At 45.1% G+C, this 25,363-nt stretch overlaps 3 protein-coding genes across 4 annotated transcripts; 1 reads left to right on the forward strand and 2 right to left on the reverse strand.

Moving 5' to 3' along the window:
• Positions 1 to 1,064: 1,064 nt before the first annotated feature.
• harbi1 (harbinger transposase derived 1) lies at positions 1,065 to 3,328 on the reverse strand. The gene is made up of 7 exons (XM_083990015.1): positions 3,278 to 3,328; positions 2,741 to 2,906; positions 2,428 to 2,630; positions 2,235 to 2,322; positions 1,892 to 2,099; positions 1,636 to 1,811; positions 1,065 to 1,295 (listed from the first exon to the last, which is right to left on the reverse strand). Exons 2-7 carry the CDS (start codon positions 2,903 to 2,905, stop codon positions 1,095 to 1,097), a joined length of 1,041 nt encoding a protein of 346 aa, XP_083846141.1. The 5' UTR covers position 2,906; positions 3,278 to 3,328; the 3' UTR covers positions 1,065 to 1,094.
• A 224-nt stretch (positions 3,329 to 3,552) lies between these two features.
• Positions 3,553 to 12,644, forward strand: atg13 (ATG13 autophagy related 13 homolog). 2 transcript variants are annotated; one of them, XM_083989951.1, is made up of 18 exons: positions 3,553 to 3,722; positions 4,338 to 4,418; positions 4,564 to 4,644; positions 4,755 to 4,874; positions 5,044 to 5,090; positions 5,480 to 5,620; positions 5,751 to 5,791; positions 5,915 to 6,011; positions 6,141 to 6,248; positions 6,543 to 6,636; positions 6,827 to 6,925; positions 7,282 to 7,365; positions 8,838 to 8,944; positions 9,339 to 9,483; positions 9,580 to 9,657; positions 9,763 to 9,870; positions 9,976 to 10,104; positions 10,884 to 12,644. In XM_083989951.1, the coding sequence occupies exons 2-18, from the start codon at positions 4,350 to 4,352 to the stop codon at positions 10,959 to 10,961; spliced, it is 1,626 nt and encodes a 541-aa protein (XP_083846077.1). In that variant the 5' UTR covers positions 3,553 to 3,722; positions 4,338 to 4,349; the 3' UTR covers positions 10,962 to 12,644. The 2 variants fall into 2 exon arrangements, with proteins under 2 accessions (XP_083846077.1, XP_083846078.1); XM_083989952.1 differs by lacking the exon at positions 6,827 to 6,925.
• Positions 12,645 to 12,782: 138 nt separating this feature from the next.
• kpnb3 (karyopherin (importin) beta 3) lies at positions 12,783 to 23,915 on the reverse strand. Its single transcript, XM_083990073.1, has 26 exons — positions 23,668 to 23,915; positions 21,276 to 21,356; positions 20,431 to 20,623; positions 20,212 to 20,314; positions 20,015 to 20,111; positions 19,820 to 19,924; positions 18,941 to 19,063; positions 18,715 to 18,835; positions 18,539 to 18,626; positions 18,287 to 18,393; positions 18,084 to 18,208; positions 17,903 to 17,992; positions 17,601 to 17,774; positions 17,289 to 17,507; positions 17,101 to 17,184; positions 16,874 to 17,006; positions 16,647 to 16,768; positions 16,448 to 16,551; positions 16,150 to 16,315; positions 15,947 to 16,058; positions 15,519 to 15,574; positions 15,273 to 15,395; positions 14,953 to 15,172; positions 14,630 to 14,858; positions 14,398 to 14,539; positions 12,783 to 14,312 (listed from the first exon to the last, which is right to left on the reverse strand). Exons 1-26 carry the CDS (start codon positions 23,743 to 23,745, stop codon positions 14,226 to 14,228), a joined length of 3,282 nt encoding a protein of 1,093 aa, XP_083846199.1. The 5' UTR covers positions 23,746 to 23,915; the 3' UTR covers positions 12,783 to 14,225.
• Between the last annotated feature and the right edge of the window lie 1,448 nt (positions 23,916 to 25,363).

Genomic DNA, 25,363 nt, shown 5'->3' on the forward strand with positions numbered 1-25,363 from the left:
AAATACATCCTACGACCTGTAAGCAGCAGAGGAAACACCTTAAACATTGATACTAAATCTGCTCATGCGACAGCAGTGCATGTTGTATTTATTCCTGTTTGTAGAAAGTATGTATATATTGATGATGATGAAACCAATCAGGTGACTAAAACATTCCAGGAAGTACACCGCTAGCTTTGTTCTTTTCACAGTTTGAAGGAACACCAGGACATTGAATTATTTCTTTATTTCTTTTTATTTCACCACTACTCTGACAATGTGAGAAAAACAAAAAAATGTCATGGTATTCCTTCAAATTCAAAGTTAGAAAAACACTGTCCCAGTCCGAAACCTTAAGGTTACAGTTACAACCTGACCATAAAACAACCAGAAATGCCTTCTTCTTTTTTTCTTTTTTTTCAATCTCCACAACATTACAGTGAACAAAGATTTTGAGTTTTTTTTCCGTTTTCATTTCATTTTGTGTCACTCATGCGAACCGTACACAAAAACATCACGTGACTGCAGCCCGTTGCACAACCATCCTGTCATTCTCACCTTTAACAGTCTTAATGGACAAGTGTACATAAATGATGACAACGTAATGTGCAGATGTTGTAAATAGAGGGCCTTGTTTTTGTATTGTGACATAGTCCAAGATTTTAACCTGTGGAATTAAACGGGAATGGGCAAAAAAATATGAGAAAAGATCTGTGGATATTTGGGGGGAAAAAATGGGGAGGGATTTAAAAGAGGGCGACTTTTTCCACTTGTAAAGAAACCTGGGTGACACAGTAGCATCACACAGTTTAAAGAGTTGTACAACAGAGGCTGCTTGATTATTCTACCAGAGGATAATCCAGCACTTCCAGTTCAGTTGTTTGAAATGTGTTTTGGATATGGTGTTGTCTTGGTTTGTTGTATAGTGCATGTTCCTCCATATATAACTATGTTATCTTAGTGTAGTCAGTAGAGTAGAAACCAGCAAAATATAAAAAAACTGCATCAGCAACACTGTGTCCTTCGTCTTTCTTGCTTCAGTTTTGACTTTGTGATGCTAATGTAAACTGGTTCCAGTTTTTGAGTTTGGTTAGAGTCCGAGTCCAGCCAGTGCTTCAGCTGAAGTGTTTGAGTATGAGCTGTTTCCTGAGCTCCTCTGCCTGGCTGTCACGGTCCTCGGGTCTCTGCTCCAGGCTCTCGGGCTGCTCCAGAGGGTCCGTCCTCTCCAGGGTCCAGGCGTCCAGTCCGGACTGCAGGGAGGCGTTGTGGAGGACGCAGCAGGCCAGCAGGATGGACGAGCTCCTCTCTGGAGAATACTACACACAGGAGAGGAGAGACCACAACAGAGGTGTGTATTTATCTTTTTTTTGTACTGGGCCGTGACAGATTGGTAAAATTAAGTCTTAAAGGGATAGTCTGTGAGCTACTCAGAGCTACGCTACGAGGCTCATGGAATTTCTTGGTATTGCTCATCAAACTCATCAAATACACAATCCAACAACTCCAAAACGCTTGTGACTCTGCTCCACCGTTCTAAAAATAGCTTGCACCGACAAATAAAGGTACCAAACCTACTGCTAAAACTATAGAGATTATGGCAATAGGCCAATTTGCCAAAATGTTGAACTATCCCTTTAACAGAACACAGTAGAATACCTGTAGGTATCCTTTGGTGCCATCCAGACATCTGAACCTGGTCTGGATGGCTCTGAAGGTTCTGTCCACGATCTCGTGTGTAGTAGTGTGAGCCAGGTTATATTGAAACTCTGCAGGGGATTCTGGGTTGTCCACTGGGGTCATCAACCACTTCCTCAGCGGGTAACGACAGTCACCTAGGAAACAGAAAATTGTGAACCAACGGCAAACTAGAGAGGACAGAGCAATGCTGCAAAGTGTCAAATCCACTTCTCACCCAGCAGCCAGCCCTTCTCTGTGTCCTCCAGCTGTTTAGTTAGGGCCGATCTTTTCAGAATATCTGTGTCTTTGAGTCCGCCGGGCCAGTGGGTTTCTGCGCTGAGCAACAGTCCTCGGGCGTTACACACCAGCTGGCAGCCCACAGAGTGAAACCCCTTCTTGTTCACATACGATGAGTCTTCACTGTTTGGAGCTTTGATGGCGACCTGGAGGTGAAGAGCGCAGGGGACGGAGAAAGTAGGACAAGTCACCGTCAAATCAAAGAGTGTACACATACACGCATACACACATACATTAATGCATTGTGATTAAAAGTGTCAATCCAGTACAATATAACACACCTGAACACAGTCCAGCACCCCCAGAACTCCTGGAAATCCTGCAATTCTCTGAAACTCCTCTAAAGACTGCTCTCTGCTGGAGGGATCACTGTTCAGAAAATATCATCATCATTATTATTATGGTTATTATTATTAGCAGATTAGCATTTTGCCTCCTTATGCTTTTCACTCATAGGCAACACAGCCTACATACCTGTCCAATGTGATGAACTGAGGAGCTTTCTCCACCAGGGCTTTGGTCACATTGGACACACATCTTGACATTGAAGCCTGGCTAATCCCTATAGTATCTCCCATAGATGTCTGGAATGAGCCAGATGTGTAAAAGCCCAAAGCAGCCAACACCTGGACCTCAGGACTGATGGCTCTGGACCGCTGGGTGCGTCTACAGAGGGCCTGATACAGAGACATTAAAAAAAGAATTAGACACACATCACGGTAGTTTATGCAAAGACAGACGTTTATCTAATGTGCATATTCAAAACTGAGGATGCAGACGTACTCACCTCTCTGAGTAATTCAACCAGATACAGAATGAACTGCCTGGGGAAGCCAAATTGTGTGAGGAGGATGTTGTCTGAGACAGAATCCAGATCAAAGCGGTCCAGGGTCTTGTGACCTCGACCATGTAATAGTAGATCACAGTCCAAGATGGCTATAGGGATCGCCATGCTGTAGGTGGTCATACATTAACATCAATACGTAATTTAGATACAATATGAGAGTCTTGTCTGCAGTATCTGTGCATGGACAGAGCATTTAGGTAAACAGACCATTAAACTAATTGTGTTTATGAAGTTTAGACATATTTTCCATTTTCATTGTAGACTACAGTCTGTAAAACAAGGTTTTGTAAACACGAAACACTGTTCTCATGTGCAAAGCGCAGCTAGCTTAGGCTAGCTGGCTAACATGTTTAAAATGTCCTAATTTCAACATTTGCATGCCTGTGGAAACAACTCTATAAACCCACGCAGGCATGTGGCTGTAAATGAAAAAGAAAGCATAGATGAGTTTTGTATTATTTAAGAAAATGCGCTTACTTTATCTAAAGTCATGCGGCGGTGGCATTTGTCAACCAAAACCATAACAAGAGACAGGAACATATAACTTACGTTGCGTTCGCAGATTCGACACAGACCGAGAACGTGTTTTATATGTAGATTGATGTTTTACCGTTATAGAAAAAACATATTTAAAATATATCTTAAAAGGTTCGCCTCCTCGAAAATATGTTTTATTGTTTTTGCTTAACTATATATTTTAAATACCTTTATCACTAAAATCTACGAAAGTGCCTTTGCGAAACTGCTGCTACACAAACACGTCGACATGGAGAAAATAAACAGAGCTGCTGTTGACGTTGTGTTCAATCTGAAATGGGCGTTTAAACGTTTGTGAAAGGCGTCGTTTCAAGTTACATTTGAGAACTTGTCTTCTTAATTTTATATTTTTCATCGTAGCTACATTGTGAAGGGAAAAGCTCATGTAAGTTTTGCTGTTTTTGTGGTGAAATTGAAGTGCGTCGTATTCAGCTAGCTAGCTAGCTGACGTCGCTGGTTGCCCACTGAGTCACAGAAACTCCGCTTCACTGTTTTGAAACGGAAACGTGGAGAAATTACCACTGAAACTGCGATATTTTAGCATTTTAATGTAATAGCTGGTGTATTATACAGTATAAGGTGGCTGTCAGTGTCCAACACGACGTCCAGATCTGTGCAAATTCATGTCAACGTGGAGGCCTCACTTGCTCGTGGAGCTATAATAACAACTGAACTTGTCATGTTAATGCTAAATACTGTTCGTTTGGGTCTAAACTATATCATTAATCTTAAAAAGTTATCGAGCTATTTGTGGAAGGAGTGAATTTATGCTGTGAAATGACACAGTTATTGCAGTCTACTTGTGTTTATCACAGGTGATTTTAATCTAAGGTGATAGAGTTTGAATCCATCTTCAAAACAGTCTTGTGCTCATATTTCTAATGCAACTTTTTAGTTTTCACACCTGAAATTGGTTTACAATCATGTGCAATGTTTTAGTTTTCACACCTGAAATTGGTTTACAATCATGTTTTTTGTGCTCTGTCCGTTAAAATTGCAGGGTTGTGTCAACATGGACAGTGACCTAAGTCCTCAGGATAAAAAAGACCTGGACAAGTTCATTAAGTTCTTTGCCTTGAAGGTAAGCGGCTTTGATGATGATCGTTGTCCATGTGTGTGTGCAGATAAACGTGAGTGTCATTGTCGCTCTGGCTGGCCCTGTCAGCAGTTTTTTTGTGTGTGAAGTGTTTATAATAACAGTTTGGTTTCCTATGTGTTTTTTCTAGACTGTTCAGGTGATAGTCCAAGCCCGCCTTGGAGAGAAAATATGCACTCGTTCTTCCTCATCACCTACAGGCTCCGACTGGGTAAACTAATTCCTCAAATCAAACAATGTCACTTATTTTTCTGCAGATTTTTTTATTTTATCTGTAGCCTTTTTTGACTGTTGGTCTTTTTTTGTTGTTGCATTTTGCAGTTTAACTTGGCCATCAAAGACATCCCAGAGGTGACTCATGAAGCCAAGAAGGCGCTGGCGGGTCAGCTTCCGGGCATCGGACGCTCCATGTGTGTGGAGATCTCCCTGAAGACGTCAGAGGTACAACCTTGTGTCATCTACTGCATCTGTTTTCTGCTCATGTAAAATAACATCTTCACCATACTTTCTGCAGTGACAATCTGTGTTCATCTAAACCAAGATACTGTGATTTGTTTAGTCCCAGTTTTCTGTTCCTCTTGTCATATTGTCTGTTTTGTGCCCCACTCAGGGCGACTCAATGGAGTTAGAGACGTGGTGCCTGGAGATGAATGAAAAGTGAGTGGGTTTAACTTTGTAATTGTTGAATTATCCACACGGTTAAAGAATAATGTTAATGCCAGGACTTCAGCTGTAATGTAATCAGTTGCCGAAATATAATACCATTGCTATACTTGTTACTAAATCATAAGCAGAGCTTGTGATGAGTGCGTGGGTCCTGCAACTGTGAAAAAGCATCAGTCTAATGCCCACGCTGTATGTACAGTTTGTGTGTGAGTGAAATTTAATGCGGTATAAATAACACTGCACAGTGAACAGCTTTGGCAAGCGAACATCAGCAGTGTTGAGTCATAAATGGCTTCTCTGTTTCGGTGACATTTTTGGCCTTTTGTCATGTTTCCAAAGAGCTGTCACAATGTAGGTTGTGTTGTGCGTTTGTGTTGCAGGTGCGATAAGGACATCAAGGTGTCGTATACAGTGTACAACCGTCTGTCTGTCCTTCTGAAGTCTCTGCTGGCCATCACCAGAGTAACACCCGCCTACAAGCTGTCCAGAAAGCAGGGACATGACTATGTTATATTATACAGGTGTGTGTGGATTCTCTGTATTATTAAACGGCACATTTTTCCTCCTTACTGGCAAGTTACACCGACTTTATTTAGCATTTCTATGACTGATCAGTCCAGTTGCCTCAGTGTCTTGTTTCTGTCTTTCCAGGATCTACTTCGGGGAAGTCCAGCTGGGTGGATTAGGGGAAGGTAACTGTAAACTCAGCGTCTTGAATCGCTGACAGCATGTTTTTAAAGCCACCAGCCACCAGTTATCACAGTGACGTATACCTTTTTACCTTTTACCGAGTTTTCTTTCTGTTTATTTTCAAGGTTTTCAGACGGTGCGTGTTGGTGTTGTCGGCACCCCTGTTGGCACAGTCACACTTTCATGTGCCTACCGCACCAACCTGGCATTCATGTCGAACAGGTAACTAACAAACAAAATCTAAACCAAGATCGTGCTCTTACAGAAGACATTATTATTTTGTTATTCTAACTAGAAAAACCATTTGTTTGTATCACTACATGTAATAAAACATGTTTTGGTCCTCTGCAGGCAGTTTGAGCGGTCACCTCCGATCATGGGGATCATTGTAGATCACTTTGTGGATCCCCCCGGCAGCAATCTGCGTCCTGTAAATGTCGGACACCCCTGCAACTACAGGTAGCTATGGAAGGCTCTGCGAGTTAAATTATCTGCCCACAACTCCCACCTCAAGAAGACAGTGCTGCGATTGAGTCTCAGTCTGACCACAAACAATAGAGAGCTGTTAGGTGATGTAATTGCATCATCTGGAAGTCACAGGGTGCATTCTTTAAACATATGACTCCACTGGAACAGAATGAGGAAACATTTTTATTAGAACTGGTTTAAAAGTGTAAATCTAAGACTCTGATCTGTTCACCTCTGCATGATGTTTATGCACCTGAGTGTTAATGTCTATATGTGTGTGTCCAGAGCTCCAGATGAGGACGACGGAGGACTATTTGCAGGAGTTCAGGATTCACAGGAGGTCTGCACCACCTCCTTCTCCACCTCCCCTCCCTCTCAGGTAGAACTCACTTCACTGGTTGTCGCTGTCTGTTGTTGATCTTGTGACTTCTTCTTTCCATTTTCATACCTGTATTTCATTTCACTTTCTCTTTTTCTCTCTTTGTCTGTTTTCTTTCCTGTTGTCCTTTTATTGTACGTTTATCCGTATGTTTGTGTGCGTGCGTGCGTGCGTGTCTGCATAATCTCAGTGTGTGTGCACGCTGAGTCCGTCTCCCTCTAAACTGTCTAAGCCCCTCCCCTTGGACAGTCTGCAGCTTCCAGTGGCTCCTGGACTTGTCACTCACACTGTGAGTCTGCACCGGTCACTGTGAGAGTGTGACTGTGTGTGAGACAGCCTCAGTAGCTCTTTTGTTCCCTCAGATTTCTCTTCTGTTTTGGTGTGTGTGTGTGTGTGTTGCTCTTTGGTGTGTTAGAGTTGCATCAGAGAGTTTTTCTTTTTACCCATCATCTCCTTTGACTGTGTATGTTTGAGGTTTCATCACTTACTTAAGCACAAAGCTTTGTAGCTTCAGTTTGCTGCTCTTCATTGCAGTAGCTTCATCCTGATCTTTTATCACCTTCCATCCCAGTAGAAACCCACATCAACCTGAAATCCTTCATGTTTAGTGATTAACATTAACTTCTTGTCTCTGTCTCTCTCCAGCTGTACGCCTCCAGGATGTCCTATCAGCCTACAGCTCTAGCAGGAGCTGCTGATCTCTGTCATCCCACCTCCAATCAAAACCAGGTGCTGAGCCGTCACCAATCACTTCATATCTGTAGCCAGTGATCTGATCGTATATGCTAATAGATGTAAAACTAAGGAAATCAGAACAGACAGATTACAAAGATTTGCCCAGATGTTAACTCATTGAGTGCCATTGACGTCTATGGACGTCAATCAAAATCCAACGCTTGAGTGCCATTGACGTTCATAGACGTCAAATGCAGTTTTCTGCGGCTGGTAAATGGGGACGCTCTCGCGCACACTGTGAGTAATTTTGGGGCTTCTGGGATGTGTAGAACGAAGAAGACTGTAGATCAGAGCAAGAAGTGAAGAAGAAGGAGAAGACGAGCGCGATCGGTACGGAGATAAGAAAGTCGGAAAAAGTTTCTATTTCTAGAGAAAACGACGGGCAGAGCCTGGAACAAGTGTAACGTGGAGCTGGAGGAAGCTTAGCCACGGATACTGTTAGCATAGCTCCAGCATGAAGTGATCGGAGGAGGCAGGAAAGGTAAACTCATCTAGATGATCAGCACCAAAATGCCGAAGCGAAAGCGGAGGCGGATCGCGGAGTCAGTGACCGACGTGACGACGAACCGAGAGATCAGCGCGGTGCGTCGCTGCCGCGGCCGCGTCCAGCAGAGAGGCTGAAGACGCCACGACGTCTCCCTCCCTCCTTCAGAGACGAGGGGAAGCAGCAGGAGGAGAAGTAGGAGAGGAGAGGGGAGGGGGGAGGAGAGGGAGGGGAGGGGAGGGGGGCGTATGAGAGGCTGAGGGGGCAGCAACCGCTCGTACTTGTTGTATTTTAGTTGTTGTTGTTGTTGTTGTTGTTTTTTTTTTGTTTGTTTGTTTGTTTGTTTTTTTGGGGGGGGGGGGGTCAATGAAAAAACATGTGAAATGAAACTTTCAGATGTCTTACATGTTTTTGAAGCCAAAATTAAAACGGATAAATCACTGTTTTTCTTGAGAGACTCTCTTTCACAAAAATGCATTTTTCTCAGCTTTCTAGAAAAAAAGTGGTCTTTTTGGTGCAACCAGGCTCTATTCAACTTAAGATATATCAAGAATGGAACAAGGTACAAACAAATGGTTTTTTCCCTAGTCAAATAGAGAGTCTCCTCTTTCCTTTGAGCTGTTTGGTGTTTTCAGAGTCATAGTACAAAATATTCTCTGGGTCTTGACATATTACTCAAAATGCCCCAGAACGCTGGCACATGGCACTGACCATTTTATAAAAGGGCTGGCACTCAATGAGTTAATTTAGACATTTAGACTCCATCACAAAATTCTCTGTCTTTTTCACTATTTAACCAGATTTATTGGATCTTCATTCAAAATGTTGATGTATAAAACACAAATATAAACTCTATTATCATTAAAACAAAGAATAAAAACACTGTTATGCACATAGTTTTTGTGATACAGTGGGATTGGCTGATGCAGCTTCTTCTTCTCAGTTAATCCACTATAACTCTGTCCGTGTTCTTCCTCTTCAGATGTTGCATCCTGGGAAGGAGGGCGGGGTTGTGTTGGTTCCTGCTCATCCTCCGCACGGAGCAGATGCACATCTGGCAGAACACCCCCCCAACACACCTGGCAGCAGGTAAATCACTTCAGCATCTAGCATCAAAATCTCCACTTCAGCAGCATTTACAGACACCAACCTTCCTGTCTATATTCTGAAGGTTTCTACAGAGGGGTTTGTTGATATATTATTCAAAGCCAGATTTATACAACATTTTATTCCTAAAAACATGCCGAATTTTGTTTTTTTTTTAGAGCTGGCGACAGTATTTTCTCATTTACAGAGTGATACAAAGAGATATTATGAAATTATGAAAGTGGCTTTATCCATTGTTCAGATTTTGGTTCTGGAAATGTATGCAGATTAGCACATATTTAATTAGATATTGCCTCATTTACATATTTAAACATACAATTTGAGCCCTTAAACTTTTGATCTGTGTCTAATCTTTATTTCTCTGTCCTCTTCCCAGTGGTGGTGATGATGATGGTCTGGCGCAGAGCGCAGACGGAAGGAGGGAGGAAGGGAGGAGGAGCGCCTCTCCCTCCGACCCAGTGGAGTCGCTCAACGCGTTTACAAGGAAAGTCGGAGCCTTCGTCAATAAACCCAACACACAGGTGATCTGAACGTCTCTGAACTGAAGTCACACATCGATTTAATAGAAGAGAGCTGGGTTTGTAACACCGTCTGTGTGTGTGTGTGTGTGTGTGTAGATAACAGCCGCCAGTCTGGACCTGCCGTTTGCTGCATTTGCTCCTCGAGGCCTGGACCCAGAGGAGAACGACCCCATGGTAAAAAAAACTGACAATAGATACATAGAAACATCTGGCAGATTAAATCACAAGCTTGATGCACTTAGAGAGATTTTATATAAATATGTGTGTGTGTTTGTGCAGGTGCAGCCTCCAGACTCTCCCACCTGCCCGTCCCCCCTGCAGGCCAGCCTTCACTCTCAGGGCTCAGAAGGATCGGGGCAGCAGGACGACTTTGTCATGGTCGACTTTGTACGTACTCCTCCTCTGCACAGGTTTTCCTTCTCCTCGTCAACGATGGAGAAGATGTTTTGTTTTGTTTTGTGTTGACACTCTTGTCTGTCGTCTCCTCTGCAGCGACCCGCCTTCTCCAAGGACGACTTGTTGCCGATGGACTTGGGCACCTTCTACAGAGAGTTTCAGAACCCTCCACAACTGGCCAGCCTCTCACTGCACATCAGCTCCCAGTCGATGGCTGACGACCTGGTGAGCCGCTGGTTTCTCTGTCTCTACACTGCATGGTTCAAGTGGCGCAGTTCCCATTTTTTACTCTCAAGCGGCCCAGATCGGATCTGTAACATGAACGTGTAAACAGGACAAATACGCATTGGATGTTGTCAGATCAGATCCAGGCCCCCGTTATATGTGGAAATAAATCAGATACAAATCAGATATCTGCCGTACGTCATCAATAATATTAATTCCAATGCCCACACGTTTCGCTGAACCTCTGTAGCCTGTGATTGACATCTGGGGCTGACCTGGACGACCGAAACACCAGATTTCACTAACTTTATTTTGTAAGGACAGACTAGATGTTCACTTTGTTAACAGTGACGCGTTGGATATACGTAAACTCAGAACAGACAGATTACAAAGATTTGCCCAAATGTTAATTTAGACATTTAGACAAAATTCTCTGTCTTTTTCACTATTTAACCAGATTTATTGGATCTTCATTCAAAATGTTGATGTATAAAACACAAATATAAACTCTATTATCATTAAAACAAAGAATAAAAACACAGTTATGCACTGTTATACTCACCTTTGTTTATAATTATTATTCGAATTTTACAAGCAGGTGTAAATGCAGATATCAGATATGGGTCACTTCTGATAGAACGTCAGTCAAACAAATCATATATAGGCAACAAATCAGAATTGGGCATCAAGCCCTGTGGTGTAAAGACAGCCTGAGTGAAGTCCGTCTTCGTTGTGTGACTCAGATCGTTCTAACTGTGATTTCTCTTTTCCCTCTGTAGGATTCGCTGCCGGAGAAACTGGCCGTCTATGAGAAAAACATTGACGAGTTTGACGCTTTCGTGGATATGCTCCAGTAGAGGAAGAGGAGGACGACAGCGACAACAATGCAGGAAAAAGACTGTGAAGGGAGAAAAAGAAAGAAAGAGTGAAAGGTAGAGGCAGACTGGAGACTGTGTAGTTGTTTGTCCTGTGAGAAACACTCAGACTAAATCACCAAGTTTTAATGTGAAGCTCCTCATTTCTGACGTTCTTCCTGTTTAGCACGCTCACCTCGCTTGTACGCCAGCTTGTACAGATAGTCCTCTCCACTGTAAATACTGTATTATTTCCTCTGACACTGGTACTCCCCTCCACCCTCCCTCCGATCTGATCTGCTAGTGTTAACGCATCCATGTGGCACGCAGCTGCTCTCGCCATCAGTGTTTAACCAGACAACCATGAGGGTTTCTCTGTCACTTCACTCAGCCGTAGCTTTCGTTAACTGTAGTTCACTGAATCTCCCACCGATGCCGCAAGTTTCCTTCAAATCCAAGCCGAAGGTGAAAGAGGAGTGAGCTTATTCGGAAACTTTAAAAAAAAAAGAAAGAAAGAAAACATCTTGAAAGAGCCAGACAGACCTGCCAGAGAAAATTGCACTCGGCCGTACACTACAGTGGAAGTTCTTCTGGTGTCCAAAAATGTCCCGCTTCACACAGTTGACAGTTTCAACAGCAACTTGGATAAAAAAAAAAAAAGAAGCGTCTCATTAATTTGCCCTGGCCAGATGTTCCCAGCTGGACTGTGGATTTAAACTGCCAACTTCAATGTCAACAAATGGGCCCAATTGAATTTACAGCAGCCCGTATGTGTAGAGAAAACACACATATTTCACAGTGAGTCAAGTTGTTGCCAACTAGTACACTTGGCTACAAATCAATGCAGCAGCCCGTCAGTAAATCCCAATTTCATGAAGATCACAATGGCACCAAATAATAAACCGTCAACATCTTCATGAGGATGGGATTTATTACAGGACGGTTGGATTCGTTCTAGCCTCCTGAGTAACTCAAGTCTGTACGACGTGCATATGTATATTTTTGCGTTTTGTAAAGGTGGGATAAACGTTTCCAGTTCATCCACGACTGTTCTGGTTTGGTTGAAAGCTTTAATTTAAACATTTGTTGTTGGTCTCTAGGTGTCCTAATAAAAACACGGCTGCTCTGTTGAAACAACTCATGTCGTCTCGGGTGATCGGATCGCATTTACCAGGCACAGCGCTGCCAATTACACACCACCACACACAAACACACACATCTGCTCCACTTTACTCAAGTCAAATGTTAATTTCAACTCTGTAGCTTTTTGGGAATTAATTCATGATGTGCAGCAGGTGTGTGCAAATCTGTTTCCCCTCTAATAAGAGTTAACAGACCAACCTTAGATTTATCCTGCACCACTGAAGGTCACACTCAGTAAATGTGTCATCTCTTCTTTATTCAACCTCTACAAATACAAAACTAAAAGTCTAGTCACTTTTAGGCAGCTCCTTCCATTTTTGTACATGCACCTTAAAGGGCATTTCCAGTCGTAATCAATGTTTACCTCAGAAATCAGGTCACATGATCAGTTCATTTCATACCATCCATACTCCCAAGTGCAGCGTGTGGACGTTTATAAATCAAAATTTGGATGTACCGCGGCTTCCGCATTGTTCCTTTCCTGAGGGGTTTTGTTCTCTGACCCGAAAAGGAACAATGCAGAAGCTGCAGTACCGTAAGTCCGAATTTTGATATAACTTATTGTAAAGCAAATTTTAAAATTTAAATAATGGTCAAAAGGACGTCACAGAACAATTTTTAAATTAGTCCGGAGCCCATTAATGAACATTTAAAAAAAAAAAAACCAATAGATTCTTGAACAAAAATGAATATAAACGTCCACATGCTGCTGTTGGGAGTATAGATGGTATGAACTGCACTGATCATAGGTGACCTGACATGAGGTAAACGTTGATTACGACTGGAAATGCCCTTTAATTTGGCCTCCCAGGCTCTGGTATATGTATTTTGAGTTGAGCCAGCTGTTGCTATTCAAATGCAGCACCTATGAGAATGAATTCATTTCCCAAAAATGTACAGATATAGTTTGGGTGGGTAAATAAATGAATAAATCAAACTCATTTTCAATCAATTCTCAAATGGAATTTTATTGTTTGCTATTTTCTGAGTTCCATCACATACCTGCAGGACTGCAAAGGATTCGAAACCATAAAGTTTTTAAGAGTATGGTAGCACGCATTTAACGAATAGTCTACAATTCATGTTCCTCCAACTCGTCAACACGGTTGTGAAGCTGTGACCTCTGCACTTCTTCTCCGGGGAGCCCCTTAAACCCTTCGCCTTAAAGGGGGTGGGAGGAGGAGGAGGAGGGGCGGGGGGGGCTGAGAACCGTTAAACATTTCACCATCATCATCATCTTCCTGTGAACAGCTGCTTGAAAGGCTATGGAGGAAAAAAAAATGCTAAAAAAAAAATCAATGTCAACCCTTCCCAGACGACGATGATGTAAATTCCCTAACTATTTAAATTTCCTAGAGTTAGCCACTTAACATGCCGTTTTGAAACGCACCCCTCTGTGAAGCTGTGGCAGACAGATGCCGTTTCCCTCCCCCTCCCCTCCCTCCCCAGGTAACACTGGGAACATGGAACGAAAATAAAAGAAATAAAATAAAAATACAAAAAGAGAAAAAAAAAAAAAGAAATTCACAGGAGACAGGCAGTGATTGCCCAGTGTGCATTTTCACCTCATTCAATTGCTCAGTCCACCAGAATGTCCTGTCCCCCATTTCTCCCCCCCACCCCACTATGACGGCCCCCCCTCTGAGCCTGACTGTCCAATGAGTTTGTGTTGGGCTACGTGGAGAATGAGTCCCCTCTGGGCACGGCGAGACGAAGTCAAACGTCGGGGATCGGGGTTGGAAAACAAAAAAAGATTGAGGACTGTGATGGGACGGGGGACGACGGAGACATTCCTGTTCCCACTTCCTTGGATAGAGGGTGAAAAGTCTTTGAGGTGGATGGCCAATGTCCTCCATTGTCATAAATATCCAACCTGCTCCCCCCAGTCGGCTGAATGTAGGTGGAGATATATAATAGTAGGGGTGTGGGGGGTGATCATGAGGGTGTGGGTGGGTGGGTGAAGCCGGCGTCCATACACACTACAGATCAGAGCAGGAGGAGGAGGAAGAAGAGGGAGTGTATGGAGGAGATCCAGGAGCTCGACTTTTCTTCATGGGCTTTTTAAAGAGCGGGGAGGTAACGGGTGGGTGGGTGGTTGGGTAGGGGGTCGGGGGGGGTTCAGGTTCAGGCAGTGTTCAGTAGGTCCTGTATGGCTTTCTGCTGCGTCTCGTTCAGTGTCGATACACACTGTGTCCATAATCCTCCCGACACCTGAAAGAGCAAAAAGAGGTCAGTGTTGAAACACACAAGTTGATTCGTCCAAACCCAGATGATGATGATGTTTTCCTGGACTCACCTGTACTTGACGGATGACATTTGCGAGCCGTTTGCTGCAGGCGTCTTCGCTCTTGACCGATTCATTTGCAACACCGTCTGCGATGATGAGGAAAATTTTGGGAAGGTTGGCGTTGTCTGGCCCGAGGACGATGGGGTTGTTGCTGCGGAGAGAAGGCGCAACGGTCAGCAAAATAAAGAAATTAAAAAACAACAACACAGTAAATGAGGAAAAAATGAAGCGGCCGTTCTACCTCTCGATGAGGTCGCACAGGAAATCGAACGTGTGGACGGCCTCCTCTTTGTCCTCGTTGAGCGGTAGCCAGCTGAGCCAGTGGGGGAGGATCTCGTTGACGTTGACGCACTCCGGTCTGAACCTCATGACCTTTCCCACGGCGGAGATGCAGTTCTCTGTGGCGTTGACGTTTTCCTTGGAGCGCGAGTCGGCTGCCTGGATGACTCTGACCAGTAGGGGGATGGCCTCTGCAACAGTTAGACAAGGACACTCCAGTTATCACTTAATAAAAAGCAATAATATGTCAATCATCATCATTGATCATCATTGAGCAGGTCGTACCTGTGCAGAATGGGCGGTAGCTCTCTCCTCCGTACTGAGCCATGACGCCGACACCGTAGGCGGCGGCCTGCCGGACCTCGGGGCTCGTGTCACACAGCGACTGCAGCATCGGCCGCAGGAAATACTCTGCGTACTTGAAGGAGGAGGGGCTGCAGTGCTCCACCACGTCGTCGAAGATGCACAGACCCCACTGCCTGTCTGCCCACGGCCTGTTGGGACACTGAGCACAAGCAGGACCCACACGTTAAGTTACCGCCGCCGACCCCTCGTCACCATTTTTTTCCCCACCAGCAGATATTTTTACGGATCATTCAACTCACTATTAGCTGGACGATGAGCTGCAGCAGCTGCTCGAACCACGGCAGCACCTTCTCCTTGTAACTACTGAACACTGAGTGCAGGATGTCGGACACTTTGGTCAGGATGTACACATCATTCTCATCCTGGGGCGGAAAAAAAACAAAAAGAAAAAAAAGTGAGGCTCAGTCGTTGCATCATCACTAGGTCAAGGTTTGGAGGCATTTATCCAGGTTTCCATATTTGCTTTAACACCTATATTAAAATACCTCATCTTGTAGTGTTTCCTCCACCTGCTCATCGTAGTCTTCATCCTGTCTCTTGGCTGTGAAAAACAAAGTGAGGATCTTATGTCATTACCAACCCATACAAACTTATTTATATTCACATGCATGTGCACATCATGCGTCTGTACATGCATGTGTATATTATTTAAACTTATTTTATGTTACTTTTGTTGTTCTTCTTTGCTTGGATACATAATATATTATCTAATTTGTGAAAGGATTTCCTGAAAAAAAAGGGGTAGACAACATAAGCTTCTTTCTGCCCCCTTTCATTCAGGAGTCGCATTATTGTTTTTTTTTCTTTAATCGTTTTATTTTCTTTTTTTCAATGAAATAAGTAAATAAACAAAACAGGAAGCCAGTGTTGTCATCAGGCTGCATCAAGCTGTTTTCATGGGACGAAGCCTCACTCTGTCTGAGCTCCTGGTTCTTGAAGTGCTCCTCCAGTTTTCCCTTCAGGATGCCACCCAGCTCCTCGAAATGCTCGTTGTTCAGACACCCATCGCCCATCAGCTCAATGCACTGGAACAGGAAACGCAAATTCCCATCAGTCAGTCAGATCAGAAAACGGTTCAACATTCACATTTCAGTAGATGCTTTAACGCTGCGTTACCTTGGCAAAAGAGTGCATGATTTCCGACAGGACGTCTGAGTCTGGCTCGGTGCCGATGGCCTTGATGAGAGCGTCGCACATGAAGTGCCACATCTGGGTGAGGTACTCTGGCCCCCGGACCCGAGCGCACTCCAGCAGCAGGGGCATGGACTCAGCTGCTGCCACCCTGACACGTGAGGCGGTTAAGGAAAATACAATACATACAAAATACAACAAGTCTGGGGCTCCGATGATTGATTATTGCTCGTTTAAAGTAAGAATAATAATTATATATTGGAGTTGTCGGACAATAAAGGAAAGGATATCATCGTGGAAGTAAAACTTGAGTAGAGGAACCATCAGCTTCACCACCTGCTCCGTGTACTCCACAAAACCTTCCTTCAGCTCTTTGGCATAACACACCTGCAAAACAACAAACAACAAACGTTTTACTACCACGGCTGAACACCGATAACGACCTCCAGTAATAAACGCTGATTCTGTGCTCGTCCGCTCACCAGCATCTGACAGGCGGTGGCCTTCTCCTCGAGGCCGGCCGTCTTGATGCCGAAACTCTGCTGGTCTCCCAGGTTGACAAACTCCCAGCCGTCGTCCTCAGATATGTTCTCCATGTCCTGGGCTACCGGACAGAAATTAAACCTCTCAAACACGGCATCTTTCATCAGCCTGTCTTTCTCTTTAAAGCACTAGGTGAGCATCTGAAAGCCACTGCTGTGTTGCTTACTGTCGAGGAGGGCGACCTCGGGCTTGATGGATGCCGTCTTCATCAAGGGGCCCATCACCACAGGCAGATACTGCTGGAACTCCTTCCCCAGGATCTTGCACATCCTGGCCCAGGCTGAGATCATGTACGAGATCTGAACCGTGCAGAGAAAAAAAAAACGTGAGAGGTTCACTACACAGGAATAGAAACAGAGAGAAATCTAGGTGTCTAGATGTCTTGAGTTGTACCTGAGGGTCGTCGTCTTCCAGGTCGTTGAAGTCTGTCTGGGTTTTGAGGAGGAGCTGCATGACGGCCGAGGCGTCTGGCATGAACTAGCGACAGAACAGAGAAGGAACAGGTGTGAGCGCAGGTGAAGTGAAGCAGGTGGGGCGAGATGCAACAGTTTGATCACACGCCACTGCAGCAGCGGACGCACCTTCTCCTTGCCCACAGCGAGGCCGATGAGGCTGATGCACTCGATGGTCTTGCCGCGAAGCAGACGCAGCTCCTTCTGCACCGCGTTCTCCACGATGTGTTTGAGCGAGGACATGAACAGGTCGTAGTACGGCACGAACTTCTCCTCGGCGGTGTCGGCCACCGAGGCGATGGAGGTCACCACCTGCTCCAGGACCAGTTTGGTGCCCTTTTGGATCAACTGCGTAGAGAGAGGAGGAGAAGGATCGATTTAAAACGCCCTGAGTGTGTGCACCAATCAAATACACCTGGCTGTGATCAATAATATCCGTACCTCCTGCAGCTTAGCAACCATGATGACGTGAAGGTGCTGCACCAAGCTGTCCAGATACGGGATGAGCAGCGATTTGGGACAGTCCTCTGTGAAGTTGATGAGGGCGGCGGCGGCATGCGCCTGCACCCGAGGGTTGCTCTGGTCTTCCATGGTCTGAAGCAGGGCCGAGATCACCTAGAGGGGAGACGGATACAGTTTCAAGTTAATGTGGATGATAGATAATGAAGGACGATCTAAAATTATCACTTCATTAGCGAGTGAAAAACATGTAGGTACCAGGAAACAACCACTTTAAAAAATACCTTATCGTGGAATTTCTTTTGGAAGGTCGGTGCGAAGTCTGTGGCCATTTGTCCAATGGCATTGCAGGCAGCGTAACGGACCCTCGGGTGCTGAGGAGGGGAAAAGGAAAAGCCAAAATCAAAACCACCATACAACAACCGACCAGTTAAAGGTAATGAATCTATAGGCTGTGTTTCTTACGGGGTCGGAGCAGAAGAGGAGGACAAAGCTGACGATCTCCTGGAGGATGGCTTCCATCTGCTGGTGGCAGCCCTCGCCGATGGCCGACAGCGCCATCAGCCCAGCGTGGCGGTATTTCCAGTCAGCTGGAGTCAAACACACTCGGTTAATTCTAATGCAAATTTTAAGAAATTACAAAAACTTTTATATAATGGTTCGCTTACGATTCTGCAGCATCTGCATGATGTGTTGTTTGATCATGGGCAAGATGATCTTTCCTCCCAAACCACAGGCGATTCTGTCCAGAGCGCTCTCTCCAGCCACAGCATTACTGAGGGAGGAGGAGGAGGAGGAGGAGGGGGGGGGTGACCAGAAAGAAATCACTCTCTATGCTTTAAAATGTCCTGATGTTTTTTTAAGAAGATGAAGGAATCAGACAAAAGTCAAACTCCCGGTGTGACGGTCGGGGGCCTTACCTGTCAAAGTCATCGTCCTCCAGCTCGTCGGCCATGGCCCACTCGTCGTCATCCTCGAGGTCCACCATCATAGCCAGCATCTGGGGCACTGAAAACACAACGACACACAACGGTCAAACCTCTTTTGTTTCCTAGCAGGGGGAACTAAAAGTGAAGTTTCAGCCCCCGCCTCTCACCGCTCTGAGCCACGATGGCGGTGTGTTTCCTCAGCATGGCGGCTGCCGTCTCGGATAAAGTGACGATGACCTCCAGCGCCAACTGCCTCTGCATGTTCGTCAGGTTGGTGTCCGCACACAGCTGAGGAGGCGAGGACAGACATGAGCCGACGTTCACACGTTTGTTTTCAACTCATATACTCGTACTCGTATCTATCGAATAGAACGAGAGGCCGCTCCGACTCACCTTCAGACAGAGCTGCAGCGTGGCCTCCAGGTTGGGCCTCAGGTATTTGGGTGCCGTGTCTGCGATTTCCACCAGGGACTTGAGCACAGAGTCGTCTGCCTGGTAGCAGGAGTCGTTCACCGCCTGATCAAACAGAAGGTGACGTAAGCGTTGCAGCTATGCTCACTTGGCCGTGGCAACCTGCTAATGCTGAATTTATTCTGCAGCTACGATGTGAGGGATTAACTTCCAACTCCATCCTTATGAGTCACTGACAAAAACTCACCCAACTCTGTTGCAATAGAGCTTAGTGCAGCCTTTATAGCTATTGTGAAATGTTGATACATTGGACACCCTAAATCCTATAATCTAGACTGATGCCCTACTGTCTCGTAGTGAAAAACATCTTGCAACTTAAGTAATAAAATAATAATTTTGCTGGGGGGAGGAGCAGCTACTGTTCCTGTGTGTTCAATTTGAGCCAACTTCCTTATTCGTTCTGCAATCTTTACAGAGCCTAACAAGGACTCAGGCGTCTCGCTGAAGAAGCTGCAAATAAGCGCTGCTGCCGCTTTTACTTTGAAGTTCCAGCCTCTGTTTGCAGAGGACCGGCCATATTTACTCTCCACATACTGAGTTTAGATCAGCGTCAACACAATATGCACAGAAATGAGATCCACATTAAAGCAAGCGCCGTGAATCAGAGCAACTCAACAGGCCGTTGTTTTAACTTGGACCCATTAGCGTGGACGAGCTGATGTTATCTAATGCATGTATATCAGATGAGATCGATAATGGGTCTCTCAGGGGGATTAATTTTTACAGGCTGCTTAAAAGCCATTACTGGTACAAAAGGATTATACGCAGGCACCAAGCTCGACACTTGTCATGGCGTCTCACCTGCAGGATTCCCGGCAGCAGGTCGGCAAAGTGCTTCAGCAGAGCCGAGTTGCTCTCGTTGGACAGGACGAAGGACGCTGCCGCCCGAGCCGCCAGGGTACGAATCTGTGGGAGGATAATCATTTTTAGTGATGAAACAAAAAACAGGAAGAGAAATCCTGACGTGAACTGCTGCGAGAATCCCCAACACCTCACCTGTGGGTTTGCCTGGTCCTGCATGCACTGGACGAGCATCCGTTTGATGACCTCCATGTAATGCTGCTGCTGGTTGCCGAAGATTCCTGGGAAGTTCCTGAAATAAAGCCAAAAGCGCATAAATCACCCGCTGTTCCACCTGAGGGAACAGAGCTGGAGTCTGACTTCATCATCCGGGGGGGTGGGGGGGGGCTCACCAGAATATGTGCAGGGCGGCTTCTCGCAGGCCAACGTTGTCAGAGTTAACGGAGTCAAACAGGAACTTCAGCACCTCCGGCCACTGGTTACTCCCATCGTCATCTGGATAACAGCACACCACCATCATAAATCACTGTTCGACTTCACACAGCAACACTTTTATCATCATCGCTCTCAGTCAGAACACATTAGAGAAGCTCAGAGGGACGTCACGTTACCGATGAGGTTTCTGGAGAGCTCCGCTGCAATGTCGCAGACCTTCTTGCGGATGTTGGGCGAGGTCTCCTGCTGGATGCTGGTCAGCAGCTCTGTCTTGATGGCCGTCTGCATCTCCAGGGTCAGGCCCGGGTAGATCTCCTCGAAGGACGACGACAGCAGCCGCCGCAGCAGCACCGCCGCCATCTGTTTGACCTGAGCGGATTTAAACACCGGTTAACGTCAGGTCGCGTTTCGACTTCATCACAGCAATAAGTGTCATTAGATATTACAGCTGCTGCCTTGTGTGTTTGCAATGAGCAGGAACAACCGATCAGACTGGTTTTTATTTTCTTTAATGACCGCTGACTAACAAAACCTGCAGCATCCCAGAAAGGCCGAGTCACCCTCCCTGGGCCGAGCATTTCTCTGCCTGCTCCCGTTTCAAGGCTCTAAAAATATCGGCCTTGAGGTAAAGACAAGAAGAGGAAGTGTGAGGGACCAAGCAGCTGGTTGAGTTAAGAGTAAACAGAACTGCCCAAATGCCAAACCTGTGACTCATGAGTCTTGGTGTCAGGCTGTGGTACATGATGACAGACCGCATTCTCCAAATGCCGCCAATGTTGCACCTTTTCTACGCAAACATTTTGCAGTTATGTGGACGTGATGCAACAGCATGAACTTTGTCGTCCTTTAACCTAAAATGCTCTTCATTCCTGATGTAACAATACTTCCTACCGAGGCCAGGGATGGAGCTTAGCAGGTGGTTGACATTTCTCCACCAGGATTTCTCAAAATAAATAATTACAAGTCACAGACAAACTTGAAGAAAAAAAAAAGATGTGATTTAATGTGTGACTGTACGAACCTCCTCTGCAGCGGATGCATCTCTGATAGCCTGCAGCAAGAATGTGATCTTGTTCTGGCCGGGGATTGTGTCATAGGTCTCCTGCAAAAGAAAAATGAATGGACAGTGGTATGAGGTATGAGAAATGCCTGCAGACAGAATCACAGCAGATACACATGAAGGATGGATCTCTTTACAGCGAGCGTCATGTTCGCTGTATTACAGTCCAAGAAATTGTATTGTATTGTTTTTTTTTTTTTTACACATGCCTGTTGTTTCACGCTGTAGCACATCTGAAGCCAACAGTGAGAGGAGTGTAACATGTAAATAAGGCTAAAATAAGCTCAGTAATGTGGGAGTCAGTCGTCTGGGCTTCATTTGAAAGCAGGAACGCTCTCTATTGTTGTGTTAATAATATACTGATAACAGAGCAGCAGCAGCAGCCACCCGGAGGCCCTCACACCCTCACCGGTTCAAGTCTGCATCCAATTAACAACCTAATTACAAATACACTGGGACAATTTCATGGGAGTAATCTGTTTTTTAAAAAAGGAACAAAGCGAGAAAAAAGGAAAAGCAGCAGAGACCAGGTGAGGAATTCAAGTCAGGATTTCTTGTGTCATGGCATCCCATGACATGAACGCTGTCTGCTGCTGCTTGCTTACTTGTCACATGAGAAATGCAAACACACACGAGGCTCTGGGATGGATGGATGGAGCGTAACCTTGGTTGTGTGCTGGAGGTAAATAAATAATCTACGGCTTTGTTTTATCACATGAAAAGGGGGCCGAGAGGAGCCCAGATGACACACCTACAGATGTGGCGATGAGGGAAAACCCAACCTTGAATGGATTTCCTCTGCGGTTTAAAGTGGACACATTTGCATTACAAATAACCAGGAGGGAGGGGTATCACTGTGGCAACAGTATGGTGGAGCACAGGATCTTATTACCAATCAAACACAGTGAAATCGAAACTGCACGGTCATATACCATGAGTGTTTTAGAGTGAGCAGCTATGACAAAACATGTAAATATAGATTACAGCTGGAACTGCAGGAACAGTCAGCTGCTTTCTTGTGATTTTTATTATTGTCTGACATGAATGGAGCAGCCACACCTCATTTGTATCTATCAACTTAACATCTTTAAGACTGTTCACTTGTCAACCCTCCCTCCTGTTTCACATTGGGGGGTAAAACCAGGGGGTCAGCTGCTGCAAATGTCCAGTGGCTGCAGTCCAGTCATTAGCTGTTAAAATATGGGTTTACAGATGGATCAATTCCTATTATGTGTGTAAGACAGAAAGGGGAGAGTTTCTATAAAGGATGAATTCCAGTGAGCTTAGCATCGCGGCAGACAGTCTGTGTTTTATAAAGAAAAACGCTGACTGCCAGTGAGAGGGGAGGGGGTTGGTTGGTTGGTTGGTGGTGGAGGGGCTGTGATAAGATTCAACCACCTCATCCAAAAAGTCGGCGGCTGAAGAGAGAGAGAGAGGGGGGGACTGGGGGTAACAAAGCTTTGCCGCGACAAGAGGCTAATCATGGTGGTGGTGGTGGGGAAAGTGAACAGGCCAGCTCGACTCATCCCAAACAAATCCTCAGGGAAACTAATCCAGTGAAGAGGGGATGACCCGAGACGAGCCTTTGTCGTGACGTGGCTGAAACTGAGATAAATCGCTTCAGGGGAAACCAGACCAAGACAAGGAAGAAGAATAAGAGGAGGAGAGGAAGAAGACGGCGGCATGTTGCTGCTGCTGCTGCATCTTACACTGACTTTCCCCCATCAGAAATGACTTGAGGCCATTGCATAAGTAGCGTTTCTGCTAAGACTGTTAGCCTGAATGAAACTACCCCTCCTAAACTCCACCTGTAATGTCGCCCACGGAATAAAGTCCCGTGTTATGTCCGTATTTAATTCCCAGGAGCTTCCTGTTTAATCTGTTATCACACACACACACCGCTAGCCTGTCAGCTAATACAACTAGCAGCACTTAGCTTCATGCTACTTCCTGTACTCTGTCAGCTGGATAAATAAAGGATGTGAGGACCCGACAAATGGTTCCGATTCACTTTCAGTTAGCCCGATTGACACGCATAAAAAAACAACACGTGCTGTCACATTTGGCCTCGCGCGCGTGTATGTGTGTGGATGTGATCTGCGTTATAAACATGTAACTACGCAGCATCGTGGAGGGGGGTAGTTAGCCTTAGCTCAGACCAGAAGTACACGCTGTCGGCTCCACATCACACGTGGGCTCTCTCTGTCCACGAGCCCTGACGTGAGAGCTCAGTGCGCGCGCGGCCAAGGCTAACGGGCGGTTAGCTTCAGGCCGATATCTCTCTCTCAGTCTCTCTCTCTCTTTACACCGTCTCCCCCTAAATAACAGCTCCGCTTCCCGCGGCTTCACTCACCTCTGACTGTTTCCTGACGTTGTTGTCAGGGCTCATCAGGTTACCCAGCAAGAGGTAGAACTGCTGCTGTTCCGCCATTGCAGTGCGCGAGATCCAATCCCAAAAAAAAAGAGACCAGCCAGCCAGCCGGGTGGAGAAGGAGGAAGGGGGCGAAATGAGACCGGGTTGACCCTGCTTCGGTCACACAGCGCCGCCGTCACCCCATTGGTTCGCTTTATCAACCCTTCTCGCCGCTCATTGGACGACAAGTGCGCGCGTCATTGGCTCACATGGATCCTCGGCTCCGATTGGACGCGGCGCGACACAGGAAAGTGAATGTTGTTCCCATTAGCTAATAGTGAATCAGTAAAGCGCGGGAAATTACCGCACCGCTGGCTGCTTTGGAAAATACAAAACAGCAAAACAACGGGAGGAATTATCAATGGTGGCCAGTAACTAAGTACAGTTACTCATGTGCAGTACTCGAGTATCACGGAAAGGTACTTTTACGTTACTTTTCCATTTATGCACCACATTCAACTTGTGCGTTGCTGCATATCTGTTGCATTCGTTACTCTATTACAAGATGATATTTCTCGTTACCTCACAGGTTTAGATTTTACTTATTCTATTTGAAAAAAATATAGAATTTAATCAGTATAACTAATTTAAAATACTCAGTCCTGGCTACTAAGTAAATATTGCATTACTTATAATGATCTTAATACATTTAATAATAATGTAATTTTTTGAGTCACTTTACTTTAATTTCACTTTTCTAAGCTAGCCTACTTCTACTTACATAAGATGTATTATTTACTTATAAAGGAATTTCACACTGATATTTTTTCACAAGTAAAGAATATTTCTTCTACCAATATTGTTTATGGCTTCATAGAGAAACTAGTGTGAAGATAAACTCATCATCTAGGCCTATAAAACTGTAGCTGAACAAGGTTACAGTCAGGGTTTTATAAATATTGAACTCATGTCACCCCCTGCTAAATGTTTGTTCATTAGTTGGATTTTTCACCCCAAGTTTGATTTATTGTGTATTTTTTCTGAACATTTTAAAAACCACCAAAAACATGCTGTGTGTAGCAAACTCCCTTCACCCAGGCAAAGCCAGGAGATCCTTTACATTTTCTAAGCATTACATCACTGTTAAGATATAAAATATCCTTGCCTTTCTTTGGCAACATAAAACCAGGACAGAAATGATAGATATTCATTATTTATCATAGATATTTTATGTTTTATATTGTAGCAAGGAGGAGGGTGAAAGGAAGCAGGAGGTGACATCACTGGTAAGGAGGAGGAAGAGAGGTTAGAAATCAGACCACCTGGGAGAGTCTGGAAGGAGGGAAAATCAAACAAAGGAGACACTGAAAGGAGGAAGGAGGTCTGAACACAAGAAGTGAGAATGAAAAGGAAAGGAGGAAAAGAGTTTAAAGTAAAAGTGAATAAAAAGACTTTAACTGAGGAATCCGGACGTGGCTTTCTCTCCGGGTTGGAGGACATCCGTGTACCCCTGTATCAGCAGATAAGTTCCCCTTTACCACAAACTCTCCTGGCTTCTCCCAGTCTGACCTGAGAACTACTCCTGCTCTCTCTCTCTCCCCTACCTGAAACACATACCCCATCCTCCTACACACCTACATGCACACTCCTATGAACTGAACTGGACTGAACTGTATTGCATTCACTCCCACACTCC

The sequence above is a fragment of the Trachurus trachurus genome (assembly GCF_905171665.1).
Source record: "Trachurus trachurus genome assembly, chromosome: 2".
In the NCBI taxonomy this organism is placed as follows: Eukaryota; Metazoa; Chordata; class Actinopteri; order Carangiformes; family Carangidae; genus Trachurus; species Trachurus trachurus.